This window comes from Saccopteryx bilineata, chromosome 2, assembly GCF_036850765.1.
Source record: "Saccopteryx bilineata isolate mSacBil1 chromosome 2, mSacBil1_pri_phased_curated, whole genome shotgun sequence".
NCBI lineage: Eukaryota > Metazoa > Chordata > Mammalia > Chiroptera > Emballonuridae > Saccopteryx > Saccopteryx bilineata.
Window position 1 is genome coordinate 334,644,633 of NC_089491.1, and position 19,935 is coordinate 334,664,567.

The 19,935-nt window shown below is 39.9% G+C and overlaps 1 protein-coding gene across 3 annotated transcripts in view; it reads right to left on the minus strand.

Moving 5' to 3' along the window:
- The window catches only part of CEP41 (centrosomal protein 41), a 43,292-nt gene that overhangs the window by 15,310 nt on the left and 8,047 nt on the right, over positions 1–19,935 (minus strand). For 2 of the 3 annotated variants that reach the window (XM_066262310.1, XM_066262309.1), the window contains exons 2-3: positions 15,637–15,700; positions 2,322–2,369 (exon numbers count right to left, since the gene is read on the minus strand). In XM_066262310.1, the coding sequence (XP_066118407.1) occupies positions 2,322–2,369; positions 15,637–15,700 (112 nt within the window). The remainder of the gene's footprint in view (positions 1–2,321; positions 2,370–15,636; positions 15,701–19,935) is intronic. The other variant, XM_066262311.1, reaches the window with a different exon arrangement.

The following is a 19,935-nucleotide window of genomic DNA, read 5'->3' on the forward strand; positions in this document are numbered from 1 at the left end:
AAGCCCACTGCACATTTGAGCCTCAACTCTACGTACCTGGTTCTGGTTTAGAAGGACAGCCATCATTAGGACTTTCTGACATTATTACTCAGAGATAAAAAAAAAAAAAAAAGCTCAAACTAGACGTTGTACAGTAAGTTTGAAAGTTTATAAAAGAGGATGACTTGGAAAGCTCTGTCAGTCTGTCCTCGCAAGGGTGCTCAGAGCTTTAAGAATGGACCTTCTGCTCCTGCAGCATCTCCCAAGCTCTGTGATGGAGACAATTAACCCTAGTTTCAGATACACAATCAAGTTTTGCTTCTCCAGTGAGTCTGGAGTCTAAGTCTGTCTCTCTCGAGTTACTGGAAGGACAGAGACCTAACTATCTAGGATGTTTCACACTGGGTCCAACCAGTGTCATCTAACCACCGCAAGCCAAGAATAGGCTTTGTAAATGGTCAATGGACACAGAGCATCTATTTTCCCCAGGCGGAGTTGAAAGAATATTCAGATTACAAAGGAATCCTGCGTTTTCAGGGTTCTCTTAAAACACGTTATTAGCAAAGGGAAGTTGGGCTCCCAGTGGAAGACAAATCAAAGGAAGTCACAGAACAAGGTTTGTGATTTCACAGAAAGACGTGGCGTCTCAGGTAATCTGAGAAAAGTGACGGGTCTAGGGTGTCATGAAACAAGGCAATGTTCTCCTCCCTTTGACCCAAAAGAACACCTACAACACAAAATGGGAAAAGAGAAGGAAATATCTTCCAAAATGTATATCCCAAACCAGAATCTGAAGTAATTCTAGTCAGGGAGTCGGTGCAAAGTGTGTGAAAGCAGGTGAGAAGAACCTCCTGTCTCATTGAAAGGAAGCTCACAGCTTCCAAAGAGGAAAGCGAGCATTTTCAAGGACTCTGTTCCGCAGGCGTTCCTCTGCTGGGAGGGAGGGGGGATCAGCTCCATTTAAAGTTTAGATATTAAAGGGAGCACATTGTGCTTTTAAGAAATGTTTTAAACAGGGTTTCAGCAATCGGGGTGGAACGAGACATTTTTATGGGACAAATTTTAGAGAGGAAACGTGAGCTTTTATACTCAGCAACAAGTGGGTAGGAGGTGAAAGAGGCTACAACCCGAATTTGAAGCAGGCCAGCTGGGTTTTCCTGCCGTGGGTGAATGAAGGACGACAACTGGGAAGCCCAGGTGAGTAAACAAGACTTTTTCATAGTTTAAGACTTCAGTACATACTTAAAATATATACTTACATTTAAAAATGCAATATAATATATAAAATATATTCTAGACCATATAAGAAGAAAAGAAAAGGCTACTGTGACATGACACATTAAAAAACAAATATATATAGCAATAGCCCTTATAGTGCAAGGGGGCAAAGAACAGAGTCAGCAGAAAGCTGCTCCCAAGGCCACATCCATTACCTGGGGCTTCTCAGCAAGTCAAAGGGAACAGAAACATTATCATTTAAATTAAAAGTCCTGCTGTGTAAAAACATAAGTTCTTGTGAATTCTGGATTTGCAGTAATCTTTTCCCAGAAGATGTATATTACCAGTGCCAAATTCTGAGGTGCTGTCTGAGTAACTCTTTACGACCGTTAGCTAAACAGTCCCCTAGCACTGTGTTCTCCTTCTGAAGATAGAAACAGATCCATCTTAGAAAATAGATGTTTCTGTTGCTTCTCTAATTCTGGCCTGGATGTGTACATTTTACATCTGTTTTGGACACAGATTGAAAAATTATGATTTTGTGCAAGAGCAATATGCCCAATGACTAGTAGCATATCTTTGCAGATTAGTTTTTTAAAAGAATGTGCATGAAATATGATTTTTAATTAAAAGAAACCAGACTGCAATGAATTTATAATGCATAACATTGCTTTTAAGAATTAGCTTTTTCTCACATCTCTAAGTCTTCCAGGAATGCTGTCTAATTTATACTCAAAAGAATGTTATGAAATAAGAGCAAGATTATTCCTCCTACCTCAGGAATAGAGAAAATAAGAAAATGGGAAAGATTAAGTCTCTTGACAAAGGCCACAAAGACTGCGGTATTATGAAACCAGCTCAGGTTCTACTGCTCATTCTCCTTTCCAACATTAACATCTCCCATGGAGCTGGAGTCAGGCACAGCTCGAGCCACAAGCCACCATCCTAGCAGCTAATCAGGATGGTTCAGTGTTTCCCACATCTCTCTAGGTACCTGCCAGGTTCTGCGGACTCCAGGAGATCTCCACATGTGTGTCAGCTGTAGCTGCTGGTTAGGGCTAATAACCAACTCACAGAACTACTCCAGGGTTCCATTATGCCAACCCATCAATAGAGTTACTCACTTTTTTTTATCTCTTCTAGCTTCTCAATGTATTTAGTCATACTGTTACCTACAAAAGAGAATAAGGATTTTAGATCTGCTTTGAAAGGAAGAAAATTAGTGACACTGTGACAACAGAATGCAGTACAAGTATTCCCTGAACCTTCCTACCCTGTTCTTGCAGAATTACAGGAGGCAAATGGGCCACACACAGTAATAATCTTTTGGATTATACAGAATCATTAAAAGATGAGAAATCATGGGAAATGTTTTAGTCAAATGTGTTTAAGTTGGTGTGTACACCCAACAAATATTAAGAAGTCCCAGGCAGTACAGATGATAATTTCATGTAATTTTTTTTCCTTTTTAAGACTTTCTTCCTCTTTTTATCTCCCCATAATCTTTTTTTGTGTGTGTGTGTGGGAAAGATATACAGAGGAGAAAGAAAGAAGCAATGATCTTCCTTCCAATGTCTAAAATGTGCCTTTGTGGCTACCCAGGCAACCCTTTCCTCTCCGCTTAGTCTGTGGTTTCCCTCTTTCCTGAACTTGGCCTTCCAGCATTCGTGCTGATGGTGCAGCCTGAACTAGACCACACAGTTTGTACATGAGGATTCACCGTAGATTTAATTTGCTGAGAAATAACGGCAGATTCCCACAATGCACAGAGTCCCCAGCTCTCACGTTTAATAGCCTGGTTCTGCAATACGAGATTCCAGCCAAGGTGGGCTGGAGAGTTTTCATACATTAAAACGGAGCCAGGATCGTTCTGGTTTCTGAATGAACTACAGTCTAGTTCTCAAGCCAGGGGTGATTATTTTTTATTGAACATGCTACAATTTGATCCAAGTCAACACAGCAAGCTCAATCTGGCACCTAAAAGGTACAGCAAAGAGGGGAACCATTCAAAATAATTTCTCATTTCTAAAATTGTGCTCCCCAACTTTTAAGCCTTGGGAGAAGCTAGTCTGATTCAGTCCCAACTATAGATTAAAGACATGCTTTCAATTAATGGCAGGGACTGCTGTTTTTGAGGATTACTCTGAATGTTTCTTCATGTTTAAGTCAGAAGCAGAGAAAGAAGTCTTGCTCTGAAACCCAAAATACATTCTCAAAAACAACACGTCATCTGCTATTACTACATCTTTACCATGGAATGAAATTACGCTGAGTTAAAAAAAAAGATTTTTAAATTTTTGTCTCAAGACACAGATCCTCTCTGGGATCAGGACGCAGGCTGCAGTCCCAGAACCAGAATCTCTCCTTGCAAACGCTGGGGCCTGACTGCCTGAGCCTTCTCACAAGAACCACCGAGAGTGTCTCAGAAGAGGTCCACAGAGCCTCAAAGATCAAGATTAGAACCAAATGTGATCTTTTCTAGATTCTTCAGGCTGGAATTGCCTCGAGATGTGACCAGATCTCTAGCATGGAAACTGAATTCTTCCTAGACACGTACCCCTCCCCCCTGCGCCTCTGAACTCAGGTGAGGACTCGTGGCCAGCGCGGTGGGGCCAGAAGGCGGGGCAGACAGTGTGCCTTCTGCACCCAGGTCTTTTCCTTAAACTGTTTGACGTGACAGCTTTGGGTGACATATCCCTGAGTCCCCCGGCGGCTGCACATTGTTCATATGGCGGTTCCTTCTGGCAGGGACAGTTTCAGACAGTTCAGAAAATGGAGATACAAAAATAGAGAAATGCTCCCCATCTTGTCCAGCGACCCAGCCAGTGAGTAACCGAGCCGGGATTCGTACTCCCAACCTCCGGTTCCTAACATGGCTCACAGAAACACCCCGCTTCTCCGTGGTGCTGTTTTAAAAACACGATTTGCTGGGAGGTAAATATGGAGGAGGTGTTCCTTCCTTCCTGGTAGCAGGTGGGAAGCGTTTTAGGCTTTTCAAGTCCCCGAGGCACACTACACCCAAGGAAAACAATAGCCAACCTTATTAGATAGCCTTTATTATTCAAACATAGCCCTGCCACTAACGAAGTGTCTAAAACCCACTTCTCCATCAATTACCAACATTCTCAGAGTATTTACACTGCCATTCATCCCTGCCTCAGCGGAGCCTTACAACTGCCCGCGGGGCGGGTTGCGCGCCCACAACTTGTTTTTCCCACTGAAGGGGAGGCGGGGAAATAAAGCCTTTTGGACAGGTATACAAATACTTGGCAAAATTAGGAAGAACCTAAGAGGTCTATTGATAAAAAGCTCTCTCCATTAAAGATAGTCGTTTCTCTTCAAGTAAGGAGGACAAAAGAAACGAGGATTTCTGCATTGTTTCAATTGGGGAAATGAGACAGGAGGGCAGCTGACTCAACGAAGCGAAATTTTCTACAAGTGATTTTACAAAGTATGAAAAGTCGTGTTTTACCTTACTTCGTAGAATGCTTATATCTTAACTAAGCAGCTTATCTTAACCAGAGCTAACTTCACCTGAAAATAGTCTTTTGACTACCTTTTAAAGAGACTAGGAATGAATCAATTCTACAATTGACTAATTTATAAACACATCATTGTTTTATATAAAAGAAAGGAGACTAAAGGATGAGCAGCAAACCGATTTTTTTAAAAATTAAAATGACATATTATTGTGAGATAAAACTTCTTAGATAAGGCTTTGATTTAAAAAAGTCAGTTGCTCCCCGTTGTCTACTGGTTAAAATTTAAACTCCTTGCCCTAGTGCTAGAGGTACCAACATCTCACCTATGTCTTAATGACCAAACTTGACAAAAATCTCTTAGTCTTGGGTTCTCTAACATGTCACCTTATCCATGTAATCATAATAGCTCACCTTGCTGGGACTGATCCTTCCATTCTTTGAATGTCCACAATGTTTGGCTTAACCACTCACAGCACATTTATCATTGTATAGCCTTATTTGTGTGCAAGTCTTATATACCTTATTATTGGGCAAGCCCAAGGCTATCCCCCCCCCACACACACACACAATATCTCTTCTACTGTCTAGCATAGGAGGCACTCAACAATGTTTGTGCAATGAAGAACTCTTATATGAAAAATCCTCACAATGAGTTATTTTTCTAATGAAAATAACCATATACTAATTTGGTTTGAGTTGTTGCACACCTAATTTTCTTTAAGTTATGTCCAACCTGATTTATATGCAGTACATGTTATATATTACCTATATGACCCATATTGTTTTAGGAGTCAGGTAATCTAGGAATGTATAAGGAGCTATTTAGTGTCTACTTAGTTTATAATTTACATTATAAAGATATATGAAAGGGTGTATAAAAGATATCTGAAAAAAGTTTTACAATTTCAATCAAGAGAAAGAGAAAACCCAACTCTATCGATAGTGTTATGCAAAGATATACCACAGACGATGACCTGAGTGACTTGTTCAGTGGGTTTTTCCCTTTGTTTTCTTATAATTTAATAACATTATTTGTACTAAGCCCGTAAGAAAAGCAAGTGATTTTGAGCAGCAGTAATCTAAAGTAAGATTTATAAGGCACGGACTCGGTTGCTAAGAGACAACTCCATTGCTTTATTTTTCTTCAGTACTCCCCTCCTCTGTGGAGAAGTTCTTTTGGCTCAGAAGGAGCAGAAAGCGTGAAAAGAGGCACAGTGGTCCTTTGTTAATCTCAATACATTATACGAGTGTATAGTGCTTTCTGGTTTGTAAAAGGCTTTCACATACATTTCTTCTTTTGACATAAGAAACAGAATTAAACACTGAAAGAAAATGAAGAGTACCTAGTCTGTAATGAGTTTGACTGCTAAAGATCAAGGCTATTAGCAAAAATTCAGGAAAAGTAAAGACTAAAGAAAAAAAAGAATGACTAGTTTGTGTAGAGATAATAAAAGTGAGGTGAATTAAAAGAAAATAAGGCTAGAGAAAGAGTGAGTCTATAGAATTTTAGAAAGCTACAGAAATTTTAAATTAGACTGAGAAGAGAGTGAAATGAGTGGATAATACAGGCCAGGGTACTAACAAAGGGAGAGGCCTGTGGTTTGGAAAGTGCTCCTTAATCAGCCTGCACCACTGAGGACAGAAACCCAGAGAGGGTGCTTGAGAAAACATGAGACCCCACAGTGGAAATGGCACAAAATGTGGCCAGGGGTTTCGTCAGAGGCACAGTCTGTTCATGGCACAATTTGGCAAAGCTGGGAGGCTAGTGAGATATACCCTGGCACCTAGGGGACAAAAGAAATATTTGAAGTTCAAAATTATCCTGCTTTTTCTCGCCACGGCTATACATTGGTATGTGAGTTTATAAGAGAAACAGAATCAGCAGTATAGAAGTAAAAAAATCATCTTTACCCAAGAATAAGGGAGCAGTCTTTGGACAACTCAGTAGAAGGTGATTGGGGTGAAGATAGGAGATTCCATGGAATCTTGATTTCTTGTGATTAATTCTGAATTACACACTGTTTGGTGAGAAAAGATTAAAGGCCCATCTAGTTTGCCTAGAAATGGAAAACGCTCACTCATTCCTGTACCTGTTTCTACTGCACTGAAGGCATAGCTTCAAATCATACCACAGATGTGAACTCTACTCTCATTTGGGCTACAAGGTCATTCTTGTGTTTTCTTAACCAGGACCCCTCACTGTTTTCACCTTAGGGAATACATACCAGTGATCATCTCTGAACAGAACATAGTTTTGCATTGTCTCAGGCCCTGCCAGCTGCCCAGAGGACCGAAGGGATCTTGGCATATAACACATAGGCCACTGTTTAATGGGAGGTAAAAAACATGAGGGAGGGAAGTAAGTCATAAAAATGCATTAAAAAAATTAAAAATTTCCCCTAAATTGGCTTTAAAATAATTTAAATTTAAAACAACAAAAGAAATTGGGCCCTGGCCGGTTGGCTCAGCGGTAGAGCGTCGGCCTAGCGTGCAGAGGACCCGGGTTCGATTCCTGGCCAGGGCACACAGGAGAAGCGCCCATTTGCTTCTCCACCCTTCCGCCTCGCCTTCCTCTCTGTCTCTCTCTTCCCCTCCCGCAGCCAAGGCTCTATTGGAGCAAAGATGGCCCGGGCGCTGGGGATGGCTCTGTGGCCTCTGCCTCAGGCGCTAGAGTGGCTCTGGTCGCAACATGGCGACGCCCAGGATGGGCAGAGCATCGCCACCTGGTGGGCAGAGCGTCGCCCCTGGTGGGCGTGCAGGGTGGATCCCGGTCAGGCGCATGCGGGAGTCTGTCTGACTATCTCTCCCTGTTTCCAGCTTCAGAAAAATGCAAAAAAAAAAAAAAAAAAAAAAAAGAAATTGAACACTAGAATAAGATTTCTCTCCCACACTGATTTTAACATAAACTCTGAGTTTTAAGCAATGAAGCACACTTTGGCTCTTCCAAGACGATTACAAACTAGTCTGGGAGACATCTACTTCCAGGAATGTAAAGTAAATGTATTTTTCTCTAATCCTCCAGCTGCGTACAACAAAAGCCCTGGACAACCCACAAAATAGGAGAAAATATTTGCAAGTCATATTTTTGATGAGGGTCAAGTATCCAGAGTAGGGGTCCCCAAACTTTTTACACAGGGGACCAGTTCACTGTCCCTCAGACCGTTGGAGGGCCGGACTATAAAAAAAAAACTATGAACAAATCCCTATGCACACTGCACATATCTTATTTTAAAGTAAAAAACCAAAACGGGAACAAATACAATATTTAAAATAAAGAACAAGTAAATTTAAATCAACAAACTGACCAGTATTTCCATGGGAACTATGCTCCTCTCACTGACCACCAATGAAAGAGGTGCCCCTTCCAGAAGTGCGACGGGGGGCCGGATAAATGGCCTCAGGGGACTGCATGCAGCCCGTGAGCCATAGTTTGGGGACCCCTGATCCAGAGTACAGAAAAGAACACTTATAACTCAACAATAAAGAGAAAAATAACTCAGAAAAAAAACAGGCCAATGGTTTCAACAGCCATTTCTCCACAAGAGATATACAAATGCCAATAAGCCCATAGAAAGGTGCTCAACATCATTAGTCATTAGGGAAATGCAAATTGAAACCACGATGAGATACCACTTCACACCTACAATGATGACTATGATCAAAATGATAGACGATCAAAAGCATTGTTGAAGATGTGGAGGAAACTGAGCTCTCCTATATTGCTGGTGGGAATGGAAAGTGGTATGGCCACTTCAGAAAACAGTTTGGCATTTCCTCAAAAAAGTAAACAGAGAGTTAACATATGACCAACTAATCAACTCCTGGGGATATAACCAAGAGAATTGAAAACATATGTTCACACAACAACTTGCACACTAATGTCTATAGCAGCATTAAGGCCAAAAAGTGTAAATGAACCAAATGTCCATTATTGATGAGTGGATAGGCAAAATGTGGGATATCTACACAGAAAAATACTGTTTGGCAATAGAAAGGAACAAAGCATTGATACACGCTACAACAATGGACCTTGAAAACCTCATGTTAAGTGAACAAAGTCCTGCACGAAAGGTTACATACTGTATGATTCCACTTACAGGAAATGTTCAGTACAGGTAAACTCACAGATCCTGAAAGTAGATTAGTGGTTACCAGGGACTGGTAACAGTTTTTTTTATGGGGTGATAAAAATGTTCTGCAATTAGACAGTGGTGATGTTTTCACAACCTCGTGAATGTATTAAAAAACTCTGAATTGTACACTTTAATGGGTACATTTTATGGCATATAAATTATATCTCGATTTAAGAAAATAACACACCAATTAGAAAAAAAAAGATTGAATTTAAAAAACTAAACGAAAACCCTGGATGTTATGTATATAAAATAAGAAGACTTTGGTGAAGAGAGGAAGACAGACTGGCTAGGAGCCTCAGGAATCAAGGAAAGATATGATAGTTGAGTTACCTAGGGTTTTTGTTTATTTGTTTGTTTGTTGTTGTTTTTTTTTGCTTCATATGCCCTAGACTTGGAGCTAAAGAAGCTAGCAACACAGAAATAACAATAAACAGACAGAAAAAAATATCCCCAATGAAAGCCTACTGTCTCCAGCCAAAGAACCAGGAAAGGAGCAACCTAGCAAGACAGAATACCATCAGACCATCCTTGTTGAGTCATGATGAGATGCCATCAAAGTGGCAGAAAGAGAAGACAGAGGGCAGGGTTGAAAAATTACTCAAAGATATAATAGTTGAAAAGAAGATAATAGTTGAAAACTTCCCAAATCTGGTAAGTGACAGAACCCTACCGATTTATATAGAAGCTGAGTAAGTGTCAAACAGGACAACCCCCTCATCCCTAAAACCCAAACCAAGGCACATCATAATTAAACTTCTGAAAACTAAAAAAGTGAAATCTTGACAGCAGCAAGAGGAAAAAATGACAGCTCACCTATATAGCAAAAACAGTTTGAATAACAGCCAATTTCCCATCAGAAATCATGGCAGCCAGAAGGACGTGGCACAATACTTTTAAGTGCTGAAAGAAAAGAATTGCCAACATAGAATCCTATACCTAGAGAAATTATTCTTTAGGAATGAAGGGAAATCAAGACATTCTTACATGAAAGAAAAATAAGAGAATCTGTTACCAGCTAAAGGAAGTCTAAAGGAAGTTCTCTAATTAGAAATGGAGAGAAAATTTAAAAAAAAAAGGAGCCTCATAACACTAGGAGAGAAGAAAGAATACAGTAATCAAAAGTATGGGGCCCTGGCCAACTGGCTCAGTGGTAGAGCGTCGGCCTGGTGTGTGGAAAGCCCAGGTTTGATTCCCAGTCAGGGCACACAGGAGAAGCGCCCATCTGTTTCTCCATCCCTCCCCCTCTCCATTTCCCCCACCCTTTCCCTCCAGCAGCCAAGGCTCTATTGGAGCAAAGTTGGCCTGGGCGCTGAGAACGGCTCCATGGCATCTGCTTCAGGCACTGGAATGGCTCCAGCCGCAATGGAGTGACGTCCCAGATGGGCCAAGCATCACCCCCTGGTGGGCATGCCGGGTGGATCCCGGTCGGGTGCTTTCAGGAGTCTGTCTCTCTGCTTCCCCGCTTCTAACTTCAGAAAAATACAAATAAAAGAGGCATATATATTCTTTTCAAATGCCCACTGAAATATGCCAAGATAAACCATATCTTGCATAATAAAATGAACATCAATACATATTTAAAAATTAAAATATACAGAGTACGTTCTCAACCACAATGAAATCAAACTGGAAATCAATAACAGAAATTTAACAATAACAGAATCTTAACAGAAACATCACCAAACACTTGCAAAGTAAACAACATACTACTAAATAATTCATGGGCCAAAGAGGAAGTCTTAGGAAAATAAAAAGATACATTAAACTGAATGAAAATTTGTGGTACTCACGCAGTACAGGGAGAAATCTATAGCACTACCTACATAGATTAAAATAAAGAGGAAAAGCCTTAAATCAATAATCTAACCTCCCATCTCAAGAATCTAGAAACAGTAGAACAAAATAAACCCAAAGTAAGCAGAAGGAAGGAAATAATAAAGATAAAAACAAAAATCAATGATATTTAAAACAGAAAAGCAATAGAGAAAATGGATGAAACCAATAGCTGGTTCTTTGAAAGGGTCAATAAAATGGACAAACCTATAGTGAAGAAAAAAAGAGAGAGAGAGAGAAAGAGAAGACACAAATGACCAGTATCAGGAATGAAAGGGGCTACCACTTTATACACTACAGGCATCAGAAGGGTAGTGAGAGAACACTAAAAACAACTCCACACATATAAATTTGAGAGCTTTGATAAATGTACTAATTCCTCAAAAAATATAATAGACTACCACAACTCACTCAATTATGACATAAAATAATTTAAATATCCATATAACTATTAAAAAATTGAATCCAAATTTAAATACTCTTATAAAAGAAATTTCCAGACTCTGATGGTTTTACTGAAGAATTCTTCCAAATGTTTAAGCAAGAATTAACATCAATAATACACAACTCTTCCAGAAAACAGAACAGGCGAAAACACTTCTCAACTCATTTTATGAGTCAGTATTAATTACCCGGGTACAAAAACCAGATGAAGACAATCAAACAAAACAAAGAAACTATAAACCAATGTGCCTCATGAAGAGTATAGACATAGAGATCTTTAACAAAATAATAAATAGAATCTAGCAATACTTGAAAAGAACTATACACCATGAACAAGTGAGGTTTATTCCATGGATATAACACTACTACAATAATTGAAAACCCACTATATTAACAAGTTAAAGAAAAAAAATCACATGATTATATTACCTGATGCAGTAAAAGCATTTAATAAAATTCAACATTCATTCATGACAGAAACTCTCAGAAAAATAGCAGTAGGAGGAAACTTCCTCAGCCTGAGATAACTAACATTATACTTAATTATGAAAGACAATATGTTCCCCCCCAAAGCTGGGAAAAAGACAAGGATGTTCACTCTCTTCACTTTTATTTGCCATAGTTATGGAAGTTCCAGCCGGTGTGATAAGTCAATAAAAGAAAATAAAAAGCATACAGACTGGAAAGGAAGAAATAAAACTGTTCTTTTTTTGTAGATGACATGACTGTCTATATTGGAAAGCTCAAGGAATCTACAGAAAAACCCAAAACACCTCCTGCAACTAAAAAGTGAGTTTAGCAAGGTCCTGGATACAAAATAAATGTACAAAATTAAGCTGTATTTCTATATACTAGCAATAAACACATAGGCACCAAAATTTAAAATACTGTAACATTTACAATTGCTCAAGAAAGTAAATACTTAGGTGTAAACTAACAGAACCTGTACAAGACTTACAGCCTAAAAACTATACAATGCTAATAAAATAAATCGAAGAAGATATAAATGGAGAGATATAGTATGTTAATGAATTGGAAGACTCAATATTCTCCCTAAACAGATAGACAGGTTTAATGCAACTACTATCAAAATCATAGTAATATTTTTTTGTAGATGTAAATAAGATTATTCTAAAATTTATATGGAAAAGAAAAAGAATTAGGATCAGTCAAATATACAGCTCACAAAAATTAGGGGATATTCCAAAATTAATATGAAGTGATAAAAAAAAAGCATTTGGGTTTTTTTATTATTAAATAAGAACATCAGAAAAACAAACAACAAGTCAGAAAGTTGTTTGGTTATGCAAATAAGATGCAAAACCAACTTTTAATTCATTGGTGAAAATGCCCTATACAAAAGGCTGGAGGTACTGGAGTATCTGCATGTTCCCTGATCCCCTAATTTTTGTGAGCAGTGTAATTTTGTAAAGAAAAGTAAAGTGTGAGTAATCAGTCTAACCAAGTTTAAGTAAGTCATTTACAATATAGTTACAGTAATCAAGTCTGTGTGGTGCTGGCAGAGGAACAGACACACAAATCAATGGGACAGAATGGAGAACCCAGAAATAGAGCCACATAAATATGCCCAACTGGTTTTTGACAAAGATGAACATGCAGTTCAATGAGGCAAGGCCATCTTTTGAGCACATGGTGCTAGAGCAACTGAACACACATAAACAAAAAGTTAATCTCAATCTCTGTCTGACATTTTACACAGAAATTACCTTAACATGTATCATTGGCTTAAATGCAAAACTTAAAACTTTTAGAAAATAGCATGAAAGAAGCTCTTTGAGATCTAGGCTAGGCAAAAAGTTCTTAGACTTGACAACAAAGCATGATCCATAAAAGGGAACTGTAAAACTGGACTTTACCAAACATTAAAACTTGCATTTTGAAAGACCCTGTTGGGAGGACAAAAGGACAGGGTACAGAGTGGAAGAAAATATTTGTAAATCATGTATCGAACAATGAACTAGTAGCTAGGATATAAGGAACACTCAGAATTCAATTAAAAAGCAAACAATTCAATTAGAATATAGGCAAAAGACAGGAACAGACATTGCACGGAAGAGATATATATATAAATGGCAAATAAGCACACAAAGAGAGGGTCAACATCATTGGTCATTAGGACAATGCAAATTGCTGCTGCACTGATATGCCGCTATGTGTCTATCAGAATGGCTAAAATAAAAATGGCCACACCACTAAAGAAATCCCGTGAGGATGTGGAGGAAGTGGATCACTCACACGTTGCTGGTGGGAATATAACACGGTCCAGCCACTCTGGAAAAGAGTTTGGCAGTTTCTTAAAAACACACAGCAGTTGTACTTCTGGGCATTTATCCCAGCGAAATGAAGACTTATATCTACACAAAAGTCTGTACACAAATGTATACAGCAACTTTATTTGTAATAGTTAAGAAGTGGAGACATTCCAGATGTCCTTCAACAGGCAGCTGGTTACACTGTAGTCTCCCATGGTAGTTACTCAGTAATAAAAAGGAATACACTACTAATACACACCAACAGCTTGGATAGATCTTTAGAGAATTATGCTGAGTGAAAAATCCAATCCACAAAGTTGCATACTGTGTGATTGTATTTAAAAACCACTTGTGAAATGACCAAGTTATAGAAACGGAGAACAGATTAGTGGTTGCCAGGGTTAAGAAGGGGGTGGGGGTGGAAAGCGGATGTGGCCTTATGAGTGAGCATGAGGGATGCTTGTGGTCATGGAAATGTTCCGTATCCAGACTGCATGCATCAATGTCAGTATCATGGTTGTGATGCTGCAGTATCGTTTCACAAGATGTTACCATGGGAAACTGGGTAAAGGGTACATGGAATCTGTCTATATCATTCCTTACAATGCCATGTGAATATAATTACCTCAAAATAAAAAAAATTAATTAGCAAAACACTAGCTTAAAAAAAATCTCAGGATATAAAAGGATAGAGATAATTAGTATGAATTTTAAAAAGGAGTATCTCAAGTAAAAAAAAAAACATGAAAATTAATTTCAGGTACCATTATATTGAGTCAAACTTTGGTTATGAACTAAGAAACTGAAAAGAAAGAAATTTTCATTCACAAATCCCAATTCAATTTCCAGGAGATGAATATATGAAGTGATAAACAAATCTATACATTTGAGAAAAAACCTCCAGCTCTAAAAGTGTTTTTTTTTTTTTAAGAAGTTTCCAAAAGAAATGTATTCCTTCATAGTAGTTTTTAAAACGTTATCTGGACTTCTCAGAGAAAATATGGCATTTTTCATCAAAGTGCTTCCCTCATGGAACAGCTTATTCTAGAAAAGTGGGTCACAGTGGCAATGAAGGGGGACATAGGGAGAGTCAGATGGGTGGGAGGCATCTGTGGAAGATGAGGCTAGGGAAATGTTAGGACAGCACACAGAACTGTGCTGGGTCCCCGCCTTCCTTATCCTGCATACAAACCCCAGCCCTGTCTCCTTTATTGAACGTCAAGTAAATCATATAATCTCTCTGCCACAATTTCCTCCTTCTCAAAAACAGATAATATTTTTTTTACCTCCTATTAAACAGGATATTTGCAAGGAAATAAATATCTGTACAGCACAGATATATTTGAAAGAAAAGTCCCCAGAAATTGTATCTGCCAAGTATGGTTCATTTAGAACACTTCAGTCTATTTCATACTATTTTATAAGAGGAAACACATATAGTGGAAAATAATGATTTCAAAGGAGACTGGAGAAAGACAAAATGAACGAGATTTAGACAAAGTCAGCATCCCAATTTATTTTCTCAGTTATCCTCAGGTTCCTGGTGGAATATCCAGTATTGCTAAAGGCACGCCATACCCCAGTCTCTGAGCGAAATCACCTTAATAGGATGGGTTTTCCGCAGCAGGCTTTAGAAGTTTTTTGGGGAAAAAACCTAAATAAATAACCAACCAAAATTTCACAAGGTTGCAAATCCACTAGGGGCCAGGTGAAAAATGTTAACAGTATGAAAACAAGCAGTAATGCACACAAATTTCATTTCACCTGAAATGTGGCACTAATTTAATTTTGTCTGGTATTTCAGTTACTCATTCAAGTCTGTCTGCCTCCACTTGATTTTAAGCTCTTCGATTGCAGAAATCAAGATTCACACTCATCTTTGTAGTCCCACAGGCTTTGCATGTTGCTGAGTTTCTGCAAATACCAAATAGAACAAATGTCCACAGCATAATCTATTGCTCCCGGTTTAAAGAAATACACTTAAGGTGTCCCCAGATAGAGGCTGACCACCTGATATTTATTAGCTTCAGCCCTGCAACTTACTGAACAATGTTTTCACCAGTTTATAATACGCTAATTATGTGAACAGAAATTTTAACTGATAATTTGAAATATGAGTTTCAAAGATAGGTCCCTGAGCCCAGAAAGACATCAAACAAGACAGTGAGAAACTTTTAGCTGTGATTTATACCACACACGCCATGCTGTTGCTTGTTAGTAATTAGCTACTGGATTTCTGTAAAAAGTTTTAATGTGCTAATGTTTACTCACCAGTGTCCAGTCTTGACTTGACATGCTGATACTTTGGGTTCTGTGGTATCCGTTTGGTCAGATACTAAAAAAAAAAAAAAAAAAAAAAAAAAAAAAAGGAAAGAAAATGCACAATAAATTGGGTTAATGTATGGATAAGTGGCAAAGTGGGAAACGAGTCTGGTACTTAAAAAATAGAACAACGCTAAAATGTCAGCAGATTTAAAGACGGAAAGAGGGCAAGAGGTCCAACAATCCCCTCAGGACAGGACTGTTTGCTACCTGCATCTCTGCAGGTGAAGATGGTTATCTTGTTTCTGTCAAAACATGTCCGTATTTTGTCAAAACAATCTCACAGCATATGGAAGAAAAGGATTAGGAAAAAAGCTCTGAAAAATTATTCAGAATTTGTTGCTGATGTCCGTCTGGTCCATAGCTGCAAGCCGGAATAAGCCAGCCCACGCTGCCTCCAGAAATCAGTGAAAATAACTCATGGCTGCTCGCCTGTTCTTTCATATTTCACTCTTCAGCTGATGGTTGGTGTGCCATCACCTCTGGAGAGCCTCGAGAGTTTATCCACATCTCCCCTAAAACAGTGGCACGTGGATCTGAACCTGAGAACTGTGGCCCAATGTTGGCAGGCCAGGACGGGTTTGGCGGCCCTCTGCCACTGCTGCCTGGAGGCTGAGGCTCCCAGATGTTACTACAATGGCACCTGCTCTCGGGGCAGCTGGGACACATCACAGGCTCAGGGTCAGTTTATGGTCAGCAAAAACGCTTATCTTGGGGCTCCCTCGTCCTATACCATGGCAGTGAACTCTGAATCTGAGCTCAAGATATTTACCCGTATTAAGTTCTAGTGTTATTTTCAAAAGCCAATAAAGTGAGGGCAGGCTCATGAATAGACATCACAAAATACTACAGCAGCTCTCTTGCTTAGGCTTCTTTCTTGCCTGCACATATGACAACCGGATGTTCAGTCGCAGGTAGCAGTGAAATAGGACATTAAAATGGGGAACACCTTTCCAGCTTTGTCTCTGCCACTCACCCACATGTTCCCAAGGTGAAGTTGCCCAAATGTTCCCTGAACATGCCGTATTCATTCAGCTCTCCAGTCTTCGCACATTTGCCTAGAATTCCTTTTCTCAACATATGCTTGGGTAGAACTTCACTTCCTCTACAAGCTGCCCCAGGTGGAATTAGGTACTTTCTCCCCGGCTCCCAGAATATGGACGCCTGGACCACTGTGTACACCTCAACCTTCTTCCCTAGTCTAGGACCTCCCTAAAGGCAGGGGCAATAGCTTACTCAAGTTTGTATTCAGCCAGGATTTAGTGCTTGGTAAGTACCTTTTATGGACGTTAATCAATAAGTGGATATCTAGAATGAGGACTGTATTAGAGCAACTACCCAGGAGTTCCTTAGACAAGAACATCAAACTTTAAAACCTGTATTACTTGCCCTTGAAAACACAGCTAACGACAGCGTTTAGTTAACTACTCACAACTACCATCTGCCATTTTAATAGCTTAAAAAAAAAAATCTCAAAATAAAACGATCAGCACCCTGGCTAGTTAAGCTCGGTTGGTTAGAGTGTCATCCCAAAACACCAAGGTTGTGGATTCGATCCTCAGACAGAGCACGTATGGGAAGTGACCAATGAATGCACAACTAAAGTGCAACAACAAATGAATGCTTCCCTCTCCCTCTTTCTCTCTCCCTTCCTCTCTCTGTCTAAAATCAACCATTAAAAACAAAACAAAACAACAAACAAAAAATAGGTCTGTACTTTAGTATTGTTAAAAAACTCACTGACATTACCTATGTTTTTCATTTCACCCCAGGTAAGTATAGCCTTTGCCATGGATGCTTAGCATTGATCCTCAGCTGTGTCTGTGGGACCCCTGAGTTATTTTATCCCGAGAGAAAGCTTTCTCCATCTGACCAGTAACCTGCTTTCGAGAAGAGAAAGTGACTGTAATGCCAATTTCAACTCCTTCCTAGAAAGAGGGAGAAGATTCCTTTTTCCCTACTGATTTGAGAGAGGGAGAGAGAGAAGAAGGGTGAGAGAGAAAGGGGAAGGAAGAGAGAAAGAGACAGCGAGCGAGAGAGAAGCATCAATTTGTTCCACTTAGTTCCATTTTAGTTGTGCACTCATTGAATGCTTCTCCAATGAGCCCTGACTGGGGATCAAGCCTGTGACCTTGGCATGCTGGGACGACACTTTATCCACTGAGCCACCTAGGCAGAGCCTAGAGCAGACTCTTAAGTGAAAGAAAATATTCAAAGAATAAAAAGGGGAACTTTAGGAGGGTTTCCCCAGAGGCAGAAATTATCACAGCAAAACAAAATGAAAAACCAGGGGAAACATGGTAAATTGAGTCAAGAAAAGCTAATACCAGAATTCTGTTATCTTAGGTTAGAAACTTCTTTTCCTTTTTTTCTGTTTTGCTCTCTGTATTTTTTTTTTATAATTTCTATATGCTATTTCCTGTTTTTACTTTTTTTTTAATAGTTGCCTAGCAAAGCTCCTTTTGAAAAATTCCAGGCTAGTCTCTGCTGAACCAAGGGGATATTTGTCCATACCTAAGCCAACATAGCTAAGAAGTGAGGGTGTCTCTGGGGACCAGGTGTGGTGGCAGCAGGGGGCGGGAGGAGCGCGGACAGCTGCAGTCGCTGAGCCCTTCCCACCCCCGGTTTCCCCTGACATCTGCTAATGAGAAGTCCATATGCCGCAGGAGGAAAATGTAGTGTTTCTTTCCCATTTTGGTCCAACTTCTCGTTCTCGACTTTCTAGTACCAACCGCAACGTAAAATTATTTGTCCTCTGCTCTAAGCAGAACGCCGTAGGTTTTAAGGAACTGACATACTTTTTTCATTAAAATTCTTGCTGTGGGGTGACTGTTTCTTGACCTACTGACCAACTGGCTTTTTTTTTTTTTCCTTTTTCAATTACATAAACAGGACGGGATTGTGGAAAGTGAAAGAACTGAGAAAGAAGCTGTTTCAAGGAAAACCATTCAACAAAAGCTCATTGGGCGTCAACCATCCACGCGGTCGGCATTCACTGGGTGCCTTCTAGGAGTGAGCCACTGTGCTGAGGACGCAGAGGGAAAAGACACAATGTTAGCCAGCCAGCTCTTGCTGATGCTGGAAAGAAAGGCAAGTGAACGGACAGATGCCACACTGCATGACAAACAAGGAGAGGAAGGCAGAGGGTGCATCAGGGGCATGTAAGACCGGCCCCTAATCCAGACCCAAAGAGTCAAGAACTGTTTCCTGAGGGTGACTCCTAAGCTGAAATCTGAGAGCTGAATAGTGGGTGGGAGCTACAGGGTTCCCACTGTTAGAGAAGCTGAGATGGTTCAGGTCTGTGACATCATTACAAGCTCTTTCAGGGCAACCATAGGTGGCAATATGAGGCTGAAGAGACAGACGGAGGCAGATCATAAAAGGTGTCATATCCATGCTAAAAAAAATCTAGATTCTACCTTATAGATAACTGGTCCTCAAACAAGGGCAATTTTTTCCACTTATCCCTGAGACAACTGTCAATGTTTAGAGACATTTTAGGCTGTCAGAACTGGGTGGTAGGGGGGCTACTGTCATGCAATGAGAGGCCAGGGACGTCGCTAGACATCCTACAATGACAGCAAAGTCCTCACAGCAAAAGAAGTAGCTGGCTCAAAATGTCAATGGTGCTGAAGTTGAAAAACCCTTGTGTAGATGATGGGAAGTCATTGAAGACAGTTTGAGGAGGAATGATAGGCTTGTATTTACGTTTTAGAGAGATCTCTCTGGAGAACAGGGTTATAGTCAAGAATGCACGCACAAATAGCAGTCAAGAGGCAGTTGTGCTAAGAGGATCTGTGGTCCTAAGGAAGTAGCAGGCGAGATGGGGAGGAAGAGACAGTTTCAAGAAATCTTTAGGATGTACAGTCAATATGACTTGAAATGAGCAAGTGTAATAGGGGGGGGACAGTGATCCTATGCCCCCAAAGGGACGTAAGGAGAAAACATATTGAAAAACATGATGTGTTCCATTTGGGGCGCGTTGAGGATGAATCTCCATGGGTTATCCACAGTGGAAGTGGTGAGCTGGCTGTTTGGGTGGATCAGGAGAGACCTGGGCTAGAAAAAAAACATTTGGGGGTTGTCACCATATAGGCAGCAGGGGAAGCCACTGGAAAGGACGCATTGCTGTCAGACAGTGTGCAGCCTGAGAATGAAAACCCCACCATGTAAGGTCAGGTGAAGAAAATGTCGTGGATGAGACTCACTAGAAGGAAGCAGGTCATGAAACTGAAGAGTTTCAGGAAG